General features: G+C 40.7%; 1 protein-coding gene across 1 annotated transcript; it reads left to right on the plus strand.

The window, feature by feature from the left end:
- Positions 1–2,268: 2,268 nt before the first annotated feature.
- Positions 2,269–11,636, plus strand: CHST10 (carbohydrate sulfotransferase 10; the record flags this gene model as incomplete). Its single annotated transcript, XM_079543512.1, has 5 exons — positions 2,269–2,380; positions 5,025–5,122; positions 7,139–7,373; positions 10,431–10,536; positions 11,099–11,636. 5 exons carry the CDS (start codon positions 2,269–2,271, stop codon positions 11,634–11,636), a joined length of 1,089 nt encoding a protein of 362 aa, XP_079399638.1.
- Positions 11,637–15,785: the final 4,149 nt, after the last annotated feature.

The raw sequence follows: 15,785 nt of genomic DNA on the forward strand, positions 1-15,785 counted from the left end.
TGGATGTGACTGTGATCCCGTCCCATTGCTGGCCTACCCATAGAGCAGAGGATTTGGCTGCAGGCCCTGTGGGTGCTGACTGCTGTTTTCCAAGTTGGAGCGCATCGGAGCTGCTCTCCCCGTGACATTCAACACAACTTCATGGAACTGCAGTACATAAATTACTGAAAGCAACAGGGATCCACATTCCTTACTGAATGATGTGTATCCATCACTGTTATGAAAACGGTTGGCCCAGCAGGGATACTCTGACTGTCAGAGGTCTGTTTCTCCTGGCTTTATGTAGAGCAGGTGTCATGGGTTAGATGGGACGATCTGTCCCAGACCATTTTTCATGTCTTTGAAGTGTCAGCTTATCTGAAAGCAAATGTGGTGAGTTCTGGTGTCTTCAACAGAAGATAGTTGATGCTGTAGCATACTTCAAAACAAGCACTTTTGGGAGCTGATGGTTTGGAGAAATTTGGCATTATTGTAATGGTATGGTGAGATTCCTCCATCTGTTTTCAGCTGCTTGCCTTGCCTGCACATGTGTTTGGTGTACCCTGGAGACATTTCACTTCTATCAGCTCCAGTGAGAACTCTTAGAAGCATTTGCATTGCTGGAAGATAGAAGCTAGTTGGAAAAGCAGTCAGCACCTGTAGCAGGAGTAAGGGTGTGGCAGATGGATGTGTTGGAAGAATGTCAGAAACTTCAGTGTGTATGAAAAGGCAAAACACTGGTATGCAGCCAAAAAAATAATGCAAAATTTGCTCAGAAGCAATAACTACCATGATTTTATAATCTTAGCTGGGAATGAGGGCCTCTCCTCTCTGACAGTTCATTCAAGTGGCTGTGCAGAAATGTGATCGCACTTCATGCAGGTGCTTTTTTGTTTTTGTTTTTTTTTGCATCTGTACAAATCTCCCAAGACTGTTGTGAGAATCTCACTGCATAAAGTATTTGATTTAAATCCTATTTGGTGAGGAGTTCTGAAGTTGCATTATCAATGTTCTCAAAAGGAAGAGTTCACTTACTGCTGCAAGGAAGCTCCTCCTGCTGGCTGTGTGGGTAATAATTAAAATCATGGAAATCAAAACTTTCCAGTTGATACTTTACTGGCAACAAAAGTAACAAAATGAAAAGGAACATTACTGCTTTGAAATACAGCTTTTGGTTAAGCTTAGTGTGTTGGCTCAGTAGCATCTTGCCCGTGGTTTTTGTAGGCTGGGCAGGAGAGGAATGTCTTGTGTCCTGAGTTGACACAAGACAGTTATGAATACTGTTAACGTTGATCTGCTGGCTGGCCACCCTGAGGAGTGGAGCTTTCCTCATTTTACCTTCTTGTGCTGTGATCAGCCGCCTCAGAAATTTAAATGGGGGAAAAGAACTACCCTCAAAAAAAAATTGGAGGTTTGCTGCTTTGACCCTGGGCAGCCTAATCGGGGGGGAGGGGAGGGGTGGCAGCCCAACTCACAGCAGGGGTTTGGAACTGGATGGGCTTTTGAAGCCCCTTCTAACCCAGAGCAATCTGTGAGCAGTCAGATCAAGGTGGGGTGAATGAGGAAAGAAATATCTCGCTGATAGCAGCAGGTGCTCATATTGGCTAAGCAGTTGTTTCAGTTGAAAGAACAGAAAAAAGAAAAAAAAAACCAAAAAACTACCAGCAAATAGAAGGAGAGGAGTCTGCTGCTTTTCTTTTGTTGTATATAGGATGTACTTTCTGGACACGCTTACCTGGGGTGTGTTCAGAGAAGGGCAACAGAGCTGTGAGGGGTCTGGAGCACAAGTCTTATGGGGAGCAGCTGGGGGAACTGGGATTGTTCAATCTGGAGAAGAGAAGGGGAGGCCTCATCTCTCTCTACAATTTCCTAAAGGGAGGTTGTGGTGTGGTGGGGGTTGGCCTCTTCTCCTGTGTAACTAGTGATAGGATGAGAGGGAATGGCCTCAAGTTGCACCAGGGGAGGTTCAGGCTGGACGTTAGAAGAAATTTCTTCTCTGAAAAAGTGATGAGGTGCTGGGATGGGCTGCCCTGGAAGGTGGTGGGGTCACTGTCCCTGGAAGTGTTAAGGAAAGATTTAGGTGTTGTACTGAGGGATGTGGTTCAGTGGGAAATACTGGTGGTAGGTGGACAGTTGGACTAGACTTGGAGGTCATTTCCAAGCTTGGTGATTCTGTGATATACTTAACTAGAGTTTGGTTATGGAGAGCATTTTTCTAAACTGGAACAAAAAGTATTCATGTGCCTATCTTTCCCCTTTCAAACAGGAAGCAACAACTTTATATGGCTCATGTCTGACAACATGCACCACCAGTGGCTGCTTCTAGCTGCATGCTTTTGGGTGATATTCATGTTCATGGTTGCCAGCAAGTTTATCACATTGACTTTTAAAGATCCAGATGGTAAGTTCAATGTTTGCTGGGAAAGAGGAGATGGTATAGTCATTCACATAAATGCACTTCCTGTGCAAAACGCTTCTCAGCACATTACCACTCTTTTTCAGTTGGTCTGAGAACAGGACAAATAAATCTGTAGAAATGTCAGTGCTGATATTCAATTCCTGCTTGTCTTGGTAGAAGTCTGCAAACTTTGTATCGGATCCTTTTTTCTTTTTCCTTAGTGCTCAGGAACAGAGGAAAACATGTTTTGCAGTTTTGTCTTGTGAGGTCTGCTTTTTCAGATGTACTCAGCTTGAGTATCTTCATCTCCGAAGAGGAGAATTTGTGTACAGAATATTGTGTACAAAGCTACCTGTTTAAAAATGACCAAAATAAAGCTCCCGCAATACTAGTTTCTGTCCTCTTGTAACTGTGGCAGCATTGTGTATAGCTTGATTTCATGCAAAGCTTGTTTTCTTTCACAGCACACTTAGCCTAGCCACCTCTGCCCTGCTTCTTGCATTCACCTTTATCCTCTGCCGTTTGACTGACAAAGAGCTGATAGGCTTTTGCTTAGCATAAGTAGCCCAGATGGTGTTAGACTGACGGGGAATTTAAGCCATTTGATGACACCACACAGCATGTTAGAGTTTTCTAAAGAAAGTCTAACGAAGAGCTGGTGTTAGGAAAAAAAAAAATCGTCCTACAGAGAGCTTATGACACAACCTACAGTTCTAAGACATCTGTACTTGTGCATCTGCCTAAAATATGCAAAAAAAAATGTAACTTCTGAAGCACTGGGATCACTAGTGCTGTTTGTATCGTTGACTTGATAGCAGATAAATATGCTAGGTGTACCTTTTAAGTCTTACAGGTGAAAGCTATAGACTAACTTTGTAGATTTCCTCAGTTTTAGCTGTTTTTGAGCCTTGGTATATCTGCAGATGTGCCAGCCTTATGTAAGGTAGTTAAATGTTCCAGTATTTTACGCTATGCCAACTCTTGTTTCTGAGCTTAAGTATTATGTGAGTGGTTATTTCCACCAGAAGTTGTCAGAGGAACTAAAATGTACTTAAAATAATAAATAAGCAGAGCACACCCTCTGCATTTATTTGCTTTTCATTATCTTGCCTTACCATTTTTTGTCTTTTTTTCCTCTGTGCTGAATCCTCTTTCTTATTTGGATAGGAGGATGTCTGAGCAGGAGCTCCATAATTTTTTAAGCTTCAGTCTTACAAAGCCATGAGTATGTAGGTGTTGGAGTTTGCAGTGTTTATACTGGGACTGATGAAGGGAAGCAGTGTGAACATACCAGGAGAAAGCCCTGTAAAGTAAGCATGATGGCTAATTCTGGAGGAACTCTTATTAAATTAAAAAAATAATAATTAAAAAAAAAACAAGCAAAAAAACCCCCAGATGTGTCAGGGGAGGTTCAGGTTAGATATTAGGAAAACTTTCTTCTCAGAAAGAGTGGTAATGTGTTGGAATGGGCTGCCCAGGGAGGTGGTGCAGCCCTGTCCCTGGAGCCGTTCAGGAGACGCGTAGATGTGGCACTTAGGGATGTTGCATTCCTTTCAGTTTCAAGTTGCTTTTCCATCTGTTCCTTTTGTTTAAATCCAGCATGGGCACAGTGGAGTGCTACCTTGAAAGGGGGGGGGCATAAACAGTTGATGTCTTCTTGAGCATAAAACCATATACAATTGTGGTTGCGGATGAAGAAAGACTATTCATAAAAGAATGAACTATATGAAGGGGAAAATAATTCAGTATGGATAGAAAGAAATTTTGAGGGAGAAATCCTGTTCTTTTCCCTTTGAGGTTAAGGAAAACTTCAATTTTTTTTTTTTTCCTGCATCATGGAAAACTACAGAACTGTGTTATTTTTCAGTTTCCCTGTAGCATGCAAATTGCAAAAAGATGCAGGAGGTTTTTCCCTTACATACTTTAATTTCGTTTGGGATTATTAGCTGCTCTAAAATAATTAAAAAGAATGAATGTATTCACTGAATTTGTTTTTCTCTTTGTGGAAGTCTCTAAGGAAAAGCCATCGTTCCAGTAATAAATAATAAAGGGATCTTGTATTCTTTACTGCTGATCAGATCTGCTGCTAAGAAAATAAAGGTGCTCCTTAACAATGCTTTCTTTTTATTTTTTTGCTAATGTCTTAGAGTTTACAGTAGGTGAAACTTACCTATTAATATGGATGTGGGAAGGGCAGAAGCCTGCAAAATTACAGTTTCCAGGAAGTTTATTGAAAAAATAAAAGTATTGTACTGTCATATGCATCCAGTTGTTCTTCAACTAAAGAAAATTCCAATATCATATATTATTAGATCTTAAAACCTGTGCAAACATTATTATTTTTCCTGACATTTGGATTTTCAATTTCTGTGTTTCTTTGTATGCAGTTTGTTTTTGAAAGCCCCCTCAAGAAAGATAATGGTCGTGTTTCTTTGAGAAAACTAAATTAAAATTACATCCAAAATTCCCATAGAGTATGTTCTTTAAAGCCTCTCATGTCTTCTCTAGTACTTTCCCATCTGGAAACAAATCGTAATGTTTTGCCTGCTTATTGCAGAAAATGTTTTTCCATTGTGTTGGCTGTAAAGCAGAAATTGTTGCTTTCCCCCCATCCTCCATAATGCTCTTATCTTTTTTCCTTCTCCAGGCTATGGTGCCAAACAAGAGCCATTAATACTGACAGCTGTGACAAAAGTGGAGGAGGCACGTGTGCCAGAGGAAAAACATTGGACTAAAGAATTCCAGGTGCGTAGCATTGAGATAAGAGTTTATATGTATTAAAGAGTGGGAGAAAAGAGAGATTATGTAAGGGTTTCCTGTGGTTAAAGGAACTGCTAGACAGGAATCATTATTCAGACTTTAATTTTTCATAGAGCCAACAGAATTTCTTTCAGCTTCCCAAAGCTACTTTGTTACAGTAACCTTCTATCTGTCCAAATTAATGCATTTCCACTTCTAGGAGAATATAGTTGCACTACCACTTTTATCAAGTCAGGTCAATCAGTTTTTGCTTGCCTTTCTTATGTAATGGCCCCATTTTGGGTTACTTGTTACAGTGTCTTAGATGTCTTGTTATAATCATCAGGTTCATGGTTCTCGAGGTCAAGCCTGAGTCTTGTCTGTTTTCATTCCTCTTGGTTCTTTGCCTGGTCTTTCTGATTCTTCTTTAGCAGATTCCATTTTTTTTCTTCATCTTCTGTGCTCTTTGTGCTTTACATTGCAGAATTTGTCCAAAGTGAAACACAAACACAGTAGTATTCAATACAAGTTGATCCAAGTGCACAGTTCTGTACTTTCAGAAATAAAGCAGAACAGATGCAGTTCTTAGCAAATTCCTTGCTAATTCTCAAGGAAACTGAGAATTCCAAATGCAAATGTGAACTTAAGACTGTTTGCATGGAGAGCTAGGGCCAATTTTTTGCCATTGGATAAATCAGTCACCTAATATTTAGAGTATTTCTTTAAAGCAGTATGGAATATGGATATCTGTATAAGCATGGCACTTTGTTTTCCTTATGTTTAAAAAAAAAATAAAATTTAAGTTATCTTCACTGTACTTGGGAGAAGGGCTTCGTTCAGTGGAAGTCTGGCAGTAGCAAGTCTTAATATCTTTCTTTACTTGTATGGAAGAGGATAATAAAGTTCTTGATCTAAAACTATTCCCTCTTGACTTTGTGACAACGTGAACCACAGAACAATAATATTAATCCTGGTTGCATGCAAAAGGAATTGTTTTGATAAGCAATCTGTCAGGCCATCCAAATTGCATCTTGAGCAGGGAATGAATAATTGGGACAAAATGTAAAACCATCCCTTTCTCATATGTTGCTTGGGCACTATGTAAAGTAGCATCTGAATAAAGAAACAGATGACAATGCTTGGTGGCGTTGGACCTGGTCAAATTCAGCTTCTTATATTTACTTGAGTAATAATGAAGTCTCTCCAGAGTGAAAGCCTGAGAGTTAGCAGTGGAAATAAGAATGATGTAGTTCACTTTGCAGTGTGGCTTTCTAACCTTGTGCTTGCTGCAAAAGGTAACAGTGTTAAAATAAGGAAGTTGTGAAGCTAAAGAAAAGTTTGACACCATAATGTGCTGTGCCAAAACTATAAGTGAATTTTTCTTTGCTATTAACAAAGAATTGGCAGTGTAAAATCTGTTTTTCTGTGAACAGTGTTATCTCTTTCCTTCCCAGATCCAGGTGTGTAAATCACACTTAGTGGAAGGAGGAGGACTCTTCAACAGAAAATTAAAATTTCTCGTCATCTGTGTATCAGGCAATCTTGTTCTTTCTCTCTCCCAGCTCACCATGAGGCAGAGGGATGTGGTTGTAGTCAGGGCTCTCTCCTCTGGAATGGGCTGCCCAGAGAGGTGGTGGAGTCACCGAGCCTGGGGGTGTTCAAGGAAAGGCTGGATGTTGTGTTGAGGGACATGGTTTAGTGGGAGCTATTGGGAATAGGTGAACGGTTGGACTGGATGATCTTTAGGTCTTTTCAAACCTTGGTGATTCTATGATTCTATGATTCTTAGCCTCACAAAAGTTAAATAGGTCATCAATTTTTGGATAAGAGGAATGCCACGTACCAACACGTACAGCAGCAGTGCAGGAAGGAAACTGTTACTTCTTCAGTTTATGTTTAGTAGTGTTATCATGAGCATAGGGATCATTATCATGCACAGTTTGAGGACTTTTAAGTTTAGAATTTGATCTGAAACTAAACATTTGCACTTTGTTTTTTCTTTCTCCCCTTTATTTTATAAAGCCTACTGGAAAAGCTTTCACTGGAAATCTGCTACACCATCCCTTGGTTCATATGGAAAGACTTGAGCTTCTCCGGAATGTCTGCAGAGACACTGCATTGAGTAATCTCTCTCACACTGCAGTTTCCAAATTCGTCTTGGACCGAATATTTGTGTGTGACAAGCACAAGATCCTGTTTTGTCAGACGCCAAAAGTGGGCAACACTCAGTGGAAAAAAGTCTTGATCGTTTTAAATGGTATCTACTCAGTTGTGGGTGTGTGGGTTTTTTTGAGGGGGAGGAAAGAGCAGAATTGGTCCAACTGGGACAGGACTAAAATGGATTCTTTCTGCCTTTCAGTACACTGATACTTAATTTCAGCTACTCATTCGTCACAGTTGCTTCTAATCCTTTCAGAAGATCTATTTTTAAAGAAAATAAACCTGTTCTTTCTGTGAAAATAAGTACTGTTAATGTTTGACTCAAGAATTCTTTGAGGCATAATAGTGCACATATGCATGTGGTAGGTAGGTTTGTTATCTTTGAAGGGGTGGCACTGATTTAAAGGGTTTGAAACAAGTAAATTACAAGGTACCACAATTCCCTAAGAAATGACTGTACAAAATCTTGAACCCACCAACTTATAACTTCACTCTTTAAGGCACGAGGAAAGCTTATTAAAATTCAGCATCTGCTGTAGATCTGTGGTGGTGAAATCATGTGTATGTGTAACCACCAAGCCTCATATGAGTTAAGGAGATTCTGAGGCACTTCAGAGTGGAATTTCATCAACAAAAGTGTGTTATAAAAGACTAAAAGAAGGAGTAAAAGGACTGGTGTTTGAGTAACAAACTATGAGGCATGCTCTGTCTACTTGGACCTAGAACACTCCTTCGGTAGCATGGTATGCCAATACAAATAAGTGGTTTCTTCAGAGTTTCCCACTGCACCACTGGGTGCACACATGCTTAGCTTGATTGTATTTAATATAACACACCTTTGTTTAACTTAAGACATCATCTTGTACCAGGACTGTGTCTTTATATTATATATATTTATATATAATAGCCAGGTCAATTGGAGCCCTTTGGTGGCTTTACAGGCAACATGGTTCATCAAGGTATAGGTGATACCTGAATGCTATAAACCTATATTTCTTGTTATGAGAACCCTCAGAACAGCCAGCTCTACACTTCTGTTTATGTTCTCTCGACCTTGCACGAAATAGTTTGCATACCAATAAGGAAACAGTCACAAGTTGACAAAGGAGCTGTGTCCCTCAGCAAAACTTTTGTTCTAAGGAGTATGTCTCCAAAGACTTGTATATTAGTTTCAGTCTTGATCTATGGATCAGAGCTTAAAATCCAGAGAAGATACGCGCACACAGAGGTACACACTTGTTTCTTAAATTCCTATGTAAACTGCATTGGAAAAAAATACTGAGTAAAAAATACTGGAAAAAACTACATGAGTGCATTAGAACTACCTTCCTTTGCCTGATTTTAACAGAGAACATTCAAAGAATCGCTCAGGACTGGCAGGGTTTTTTGTCGTTTGGTGGAGGATAACTGATGTCTTACTAGCAGAGAACCTTTTTCTTTAAGATTCCAAGTTCTGGCATGCTGGATAATGATAGAGAATTGTGTCTGAATAAATATTGGTCTCTTCTGCCTTGTGCTGCCAGTATGTGAGTATGTGCTGATGAAGACCATCTCTTTCACTGTTGTAACTTTTGTCTCTTTGGGTAGTTTCCACAAATGGAACTGATACTTAGAGGGGAACACTCTGCTTCTAAAAGTGGTATATGTAGGTTCAGGATGGAGAAACAGCTGTGGCACTGCTGGGAAACAAATTCTGATACTGCTTGTATTCATCCAGAGCTAAGGTGCAGTAAAAGCTTTCAGTTTCTGAGGTTATCTAATCTGACATCTACTGTGCACGTGGAGTTCCCCTAGAGTGCCAAAAAGTGTAATTAGAAAACTAAAATTAATAAAGTATTTCCCCACACATACAAAATGATAAAACTGAGAATCTGAGTTGCGTGCATTATTCATCACAATTCTGACTGCTCCTAAGGTTTTTATTGAAACGTTAATTATCTACATTACTTTTGTGGCAGAAATATTGGAACAGAGAATGCCACAGAGACTTTCAACTAAACAGCTTGCTTTGCATCAGCCTGTTCTCAGTGTGTGTTGGCTTTCTGAAATGATACTTTGTGTGAAGGCTTACTCCTGAGGCCCAAGGGGTCACATGAGATCTTTTTCAAGGTCATAAAAACTTCCAAGATTGGATTCTTAAAAAGAATGCATGAGAACTTAGTGACAATTTTTCTTGTCAGTTTACATCCTTGGAGGGGGGGGGGGGGGGGGGGGGGGGTGCTGAAGAATATCTGAAGCTTTTTTGTTGTTAATTTTAGTGCTTTTCAATCTGTGTGATATTGTATGATTGGAATTTTTGTTTGAGCATAGTGTAGTCATTAAAGGAATTTTATGGATCCTGATAGCAAAATGCTTTTGCGTTGGCACAGTTCCAAAAGCAGCCCACAGCATTTATTTTTTGCTGGTGGTGGAAACTCAGAAAAAATGCTGATTCCTTCTCTGGAATTAATTCTCAAAGTCTTCCCCCATTTGTATGTGTGGGCAGAGGAAAAGACAGTGGGGACACTGAAACGGGAAGTTATGGGCTTAAGCATAATTGCTGATGAAATTCTTCTAAGCCCCATGGCCTTGGATTTTGGTGTTAGTTAGCCATGAGAACTGAGCTTGTTTAGCTTGGAGAAGAGAAGACTCCAGGGAGACCTCCTTGTGGCCTTCCAGTACTTCAAGGGAGCATATTAGCAGGAAGGGGAAGGCTGTTTACGAGGGTGGATAATGATAGGACAAGGGAGAATGGTCTTAAAGTGAGGCAGGGGAGGTTCAGGTTAGATATTAGGAGGAAGTTTTTCATAGAGGATGGTGACACACTGGAACAGTTTGCCCAAGGAGGCTGTGGATGCCCCATCCCTGGAGGCATTCAAGGCCAGGCTGGATGTGGCTCTGGGCAGCCTGGTCTGGTGGTTGGTGACCCTGCACATAGCAGGGGGGTTGAAACTAGATGATCATTGTGGTCCTTTTCAACCCAGGCCGTTCTCTGAGCTTTACAGTCAGAATCTTTTGTCATTTGACAGCATCAAGTATTGTAACCATAAACACTGAAAACGGGGGAAATTGGAAGATAAACTAAAAAGCTGTCAGCCAAAAGCATGCTCAGTTTTGCTTTTTTCTTTTTCCCCCCTCTTGAAAAATCCTCTTGCTCTCTTTTCAATTTTTGTAGGAGCATATTCTTCCATAGACGAGATCCCCGAAAGCATTGTACATGATCATGAGAAAAATGGCCTTCCACGTCTGTCCTCCTTCAGTGACTCTGAAATTAAAAAGCGGTAAGAGATGAATGGCTTCCTGGGGACGTGGCAGGGGCTTGGAGTCAGGAGTGGGGTGAGCAGACTGGAGAGCAGACATTCAGCTGAAACACTTTGTGCTGAAGCAATGATTTGTCTAACTACCTGACATTGAAAATTGCAACCCTCTTTGTATTTAGCTGCACTGAGTTACTTTTTCTGTGTGATTGTGATTGTGTATTTTATTTTGAGCTTACCCTCATAACATTAAAAATATCTTGAATTCAGAGTTTTCAGCATCATAGAGGATTTGGTCTCCTGTTTATTTGGATTGTGATAAACTAAGCTTCTCCAGCTGTAATAGAATGTGGAGGATGAGGAAGCTCTACTGACATTTTGTACTGTATGCAAAAACTTCTAGTGAAAAATACAGACATTGTATTTCAAGTCCTACTGATGATAGTATTGATAGATTATGGAAGTAGCATAAGATTTATATTGCTCTCTCTGCAGTCAGTTTCCATACAGTTTGTAAGACTTTGCTAGGTGCTGCTTATATTTTCATAATTATTCAATCTTATTTTTTTTTCCTTCTTCTGTTTAGACTGAATTTATACTTCAAGTTTTTTATTGTTAGAGATCCATTTGAAAGACTTATTTCTGCATTTAAAGACAAGTTTGTGCACAATCCTCGCTTTGAGCCTTGGTACCGACACGAAATTGCTCCCAGCATCATTCGTAAGTACAGAAGAAATCGCCTGGAGACCAAAGGGCTGCAGTTTGAGGATTTTGTTCGCTATCTGGGTGACCCCAATCACCGATGGCTGGATGTCCAGTTTGGTGATCACATTATTCACTGGGTAACCTATGTGGAACTCTGTGCCCCCTGCGAAATCACATACAGTGTGATTGGACACCATGAAACCCTGGAGGACGATGCTCCCTACATTTTGAAAGCAGCCGGCATAGACCGTCTGGTATCGTACCCCACGATTCCGCCAGGCATAACAGTGTACAACAAAACAAAAGTAGAGAGGTATTTTTCAGGAATCAGCAAGCGAGACATAAGACGCCTCTATGCTCGGTTCGAAGGCGACTTTAAACTCTTTGGGTATCAGGAGCCAGATTTCTTGTTTAAGTGATGTTTGGGAGAAGCTCTGGAGAAGTGTCTTAATTGAAACCTGCGTGAATACCAGCTGCAACACTGACAGAGATGAGAATGACCTTTTGTTTTCTAGCTTTTTGATGTTGCTCTGTTCTTCCATGACACGTGTCATATGAAGAGTTAGGGGCTTAAAGTTGTTGCTTACTGACCGTATTTTCAATATGTGACACTGCAGTCTGTTAGGAATGAAGTCAGTTATCTAAAACACAGGATTTCACTTCTCTCCCTTCCTTGCAGGGGAAAAGAAAAAAAAAAGGGAAAAACAAATGGACGATAGTCTTCCTTCTCCATCTCCCAGGCAGAATGCAATTTAAAAATGTTGTGAAGTATTTATAAAGATGGCAATTTCATTGCAGGTTAATGCTGACATGTTTGTGAGCTCGATGATACATGCTCATGAGAAGGGCATGCAGTCTCCCATGAGCTTTGAAAATTAGAGGCCAGTACAGGACTAAAGACTGATTGAATGCTTTACAAGTAAAATCATCTAGTTTCTGTCATGTGGCTGCTATAATAATAGAAATGCTGATCTAATCCCATTTTTGTTTGTCACAAAGTGAACCTAATTAGACAGAAGCTTTAGAACTGTTCAGAAAGGGGCTGGTTCTAAAGCCCAGTTATCTTTGTACTTTTGTCAAGTGTTTACTGTACTTACTACTGGTCTATTGAGCATCATCATTCTACCTTTGATTTTCAAGGTATTATTTAACTCCTGGCTATGTAAGTTATCTGAGAACACCAGAATCAAATGGAGCATAGGAGAATATGCATAGAAATATGAAACTGTTAGGGGAACCTTAAGTAAAATTAATTTAAAATGAAGAATTAGTTGTATTTGTGGGAGCACATACAGAAATCAAAGATGCCACACATTTTGTTTTGTCTTCTAACAGTCAAGATCAATAAAGAAGCCACAAAAGCAGGTTGACATATGGAAGAGCTGCTAAAGTTACTCGGATTAATGGTCTTCCTTTTTCTTATATCCTGCCTTGCTCAGAGTTCTGTACCTTGCAGAACAGAACATTTGCTTCCCTCCGAAAATCTATTCCCCTATTGCTGAAGTAGGCAGTATTTGGATCCTTCTGTTTTCATTCACTGCTATGGTGCCCACAGTTTTAAAAGTCCAACATTTGTGTTACCAACAGGTGAGGTGGCAGCTTGCCAGGAGTGTGAATTTCACTTACATTTCTGTACGTGTTTTGTGTGTCAAAAAAACAGAAAACCAGAACTGAATGAATGCAGCCATAATAATTGCCTGTGCTTGCATTCTGCCCAATAAGGAGTTGTCCCATGTTTGAGCTCACCAGCAATAAGCATCAGCGTGCTGCTGCCTCATCCTGCAGTTCGTGGGAGAGAGACCACAAGCCCAGACTGCAGCCATCGATCTGTCCAAAGTGAGCATGCAACCTGTGCTCTAAAATCCTGATCCTAAAGGATTACTTTTCAGATCAGTGTAACGTTGCTGGCTGGAAACGCTGCTGGCTGTCAGTGCTATGGAATCTGCTTTTCAGTGCAGCCCCAGCATGTTTTCCATAGCTTCTCTATCAGCACAAGGAAGCATCTTGGACTTGTGAAAAAGGAAAGCTGTGCCAAGCTGACGTGGGCTGCCATCTGCAGAAAGGAAGCCCTGTTGTAGCTGGATGTGGTTTCAGAAAGATCCCAACAGTCTCACTGAAATGAGAGAAGATCATTCACTGAGCATCATGAGAAGAGAACAGTCCCAGGTGGCAAATCTCCAAAGGTGGGATGATTATTATTATTATTTTGAGAAAAAGCAATGGTTACAGTGCCCTAACTTGTTAGTTCTTAACAAACGATAAAAAGATGTTAACAGCTCCAGGTTTCTCTGTGTTTCTTAACATGGGAGCTTAGCAAAATGTATTGTTAAACACATTTTGGAGCTAATGAGCTGATCAATTACCTCTCTGCGGATCTAAAATGTAACAGTGTGAATGATGTATAGTGAATTCAGGCCTTAAAAGTTTAATTCTAATAAAGATGAAAGTAGAATTGTTTTCCACTGAAAGCATAAGTTACTGATACAAATGTATCTGGTTTTATTGTCTCGGGTAAATTACTTCATGTATCAATTGTTTAAAAATGGCCAGGTGGGAAGTGCTGCATGAATCTCCACTAACAGCATCTTTTTTTTTTCTAATGGCTTTCTGAGTTGACTTCTCTGGGCTCCTGAGACTGAAGGAATTCGTTCCAGTGCAGGCAGAGTGAGCAGAGTATGCTATGTTGGGAAGGAGGCTCTTGCTCTGCTAGTTATAATGAATTAAATGGCTGTGTTTTATTTTAACTTATTGGGACACTGTGCAAGGCTTTTACAAATTCAGTGGTGTGTATGAATGCCATTAGGCCATTAGGACATCATTTGCCTAGCAAATACAGGTAATATTTGTGGCATACTTGGGGAACTCCTGGACTTAATTCTTGTTTTGTGCCTATCTCTGTCTCTGGGTGTGGCTTTTTTGTTGGTTTGTTTTGTTTTGGGGTTTTTTTTTGGTGGTTGTTTGTTTTGTTTTTGTTTTTGTTTTTCTCAGCAGCTTTTGAATCCTTTGTCCAATTGGAACATTAACTGGAACAAAGGAGAGTTGAACTTTTATAGAATCACTGAATCTTTAGGATCAGAAAAGACCTCTAAGATCACCCAGTCCAAGCGTCAGTCAACCCCCACCATGCCCACTGCCCACATCCCTCAGTGCCACATCCACACGGTTCTTGAACGCCTCCAGGGACGGTGACTGCACCACCTCCCTGGGCAGCCTGTGCCACTGCATCACTGCTCTTCCTGGGAAGAAAGATTTTACAATATCCAACCTGAACCTCCCCTGATACAACATGAGGCCATTCCCTCTCATTCTGTTGCTGTTACCTGGGAAAAGTGGTCAATCCCCCCCCTCACTACAACCTCCTTTCAGGTCACTGTAGAGAGCAATTAGAGTTTTTTTTGTTGTTTTGTTTTTTAATGTGAGTTGTTACCCCTCTTTCTTGCAATAAAAGGAGATCCAGAATTTACTTGCCTGTGAACTATCTTTACAGGTGATGCCTAACTTCTTTTCTCTGCACTTCCCACAGTGAATTATCAAGGTGTGCTTTCTGATCATAGTCAATGAGGATGTTTTTCAGTAGTTAGTATATTCATGCAGATTTTTATTCTGGGAAGTGTTCTTTATAAGAAGTAGCAACTCAAAAGTGCCCTGAAAATACAGATTTTTCCCAGATAACCCTGTTGTTTCCCATTTGTTATTTCAGTATTTCCCTGGGTGCTGCTGAGGGTGGCAGCTCCCTGCTGCAGGCACCAGCTCTGTTGTCAGCTCCACGAAGCCATCAGACAGTTCCAGCTGCTGTGTAACATTACTTTTTTCCACATGCTGTTAATAATTTTGTTGGCTGGGAAAGCCACATTTTGATCTTATCTGCACTCCAGACAGTTTGCGGAGAAAAAAGATTATATAGGGATTGCTTAAATTTATTTTCTTAGATGTTAAGGATGCCTTGTCAGTGTCTGTACCTGATGCTTGATGAACAAAGAGAAAGATGAGTGATATTTCTGCTTCACGGTCTCATTGTGGTTTACACGGGAGCCCCATGGAAATGCGAAGAGACCTGAAAGGAGGTGTAAATTCTACCTGTGCTTGTTTAAAATGTAAGGGTGTAAGGGAAACATGGCATGTGATATGGGTCCTGGAGGTCTGTCTCGGTTATTGCTTGTGATTTTGTTATGTGCCAGCTGCAGAGGCCAGCGTGGGTCCTCTTCTCATGCTTGAGAAGACCTCTGTGATGTCAGAAGCAGCCTGTGGGTGGTGCAGAACTCCCCTCAGCCTTTCTGGGCTGATGCTGTGGGGATGGGTTTACCATTAAGTTATCCTCTTAGCAGCAAAGCCTGTCGTAACCAGGGTGAAGCGAGCAGTGTGAGGCCTGTGGGTACGCAGCTGGTGGCCACAGGCTGCTGTAGGAGCAGATTGCTGCTCAGGGCTCACTGCTCTGAAGTCAGCATTTTCCCTTTCAATCCAGGCAGGAGGGAAAGGGAAGAAAGCTGTGTGTTTGCTTTGTGGCATAAAAGGAAACCCCTCTGGAAGAAATTCTTGACTGTTAAATCCAATGTGTGGATGTACGAAGC

This window comes from Tetrao urogallus (genome assembly GCF_951394365.1).
Source record: "Tetrao urogallus genome assembly, chromosome: 1".
Lineage (NCBI taxonomy): Eukaryota > Metazoa > Chordata > Aves > Galliformes > Phasianidae > Tetrao > Tetrao urogallus.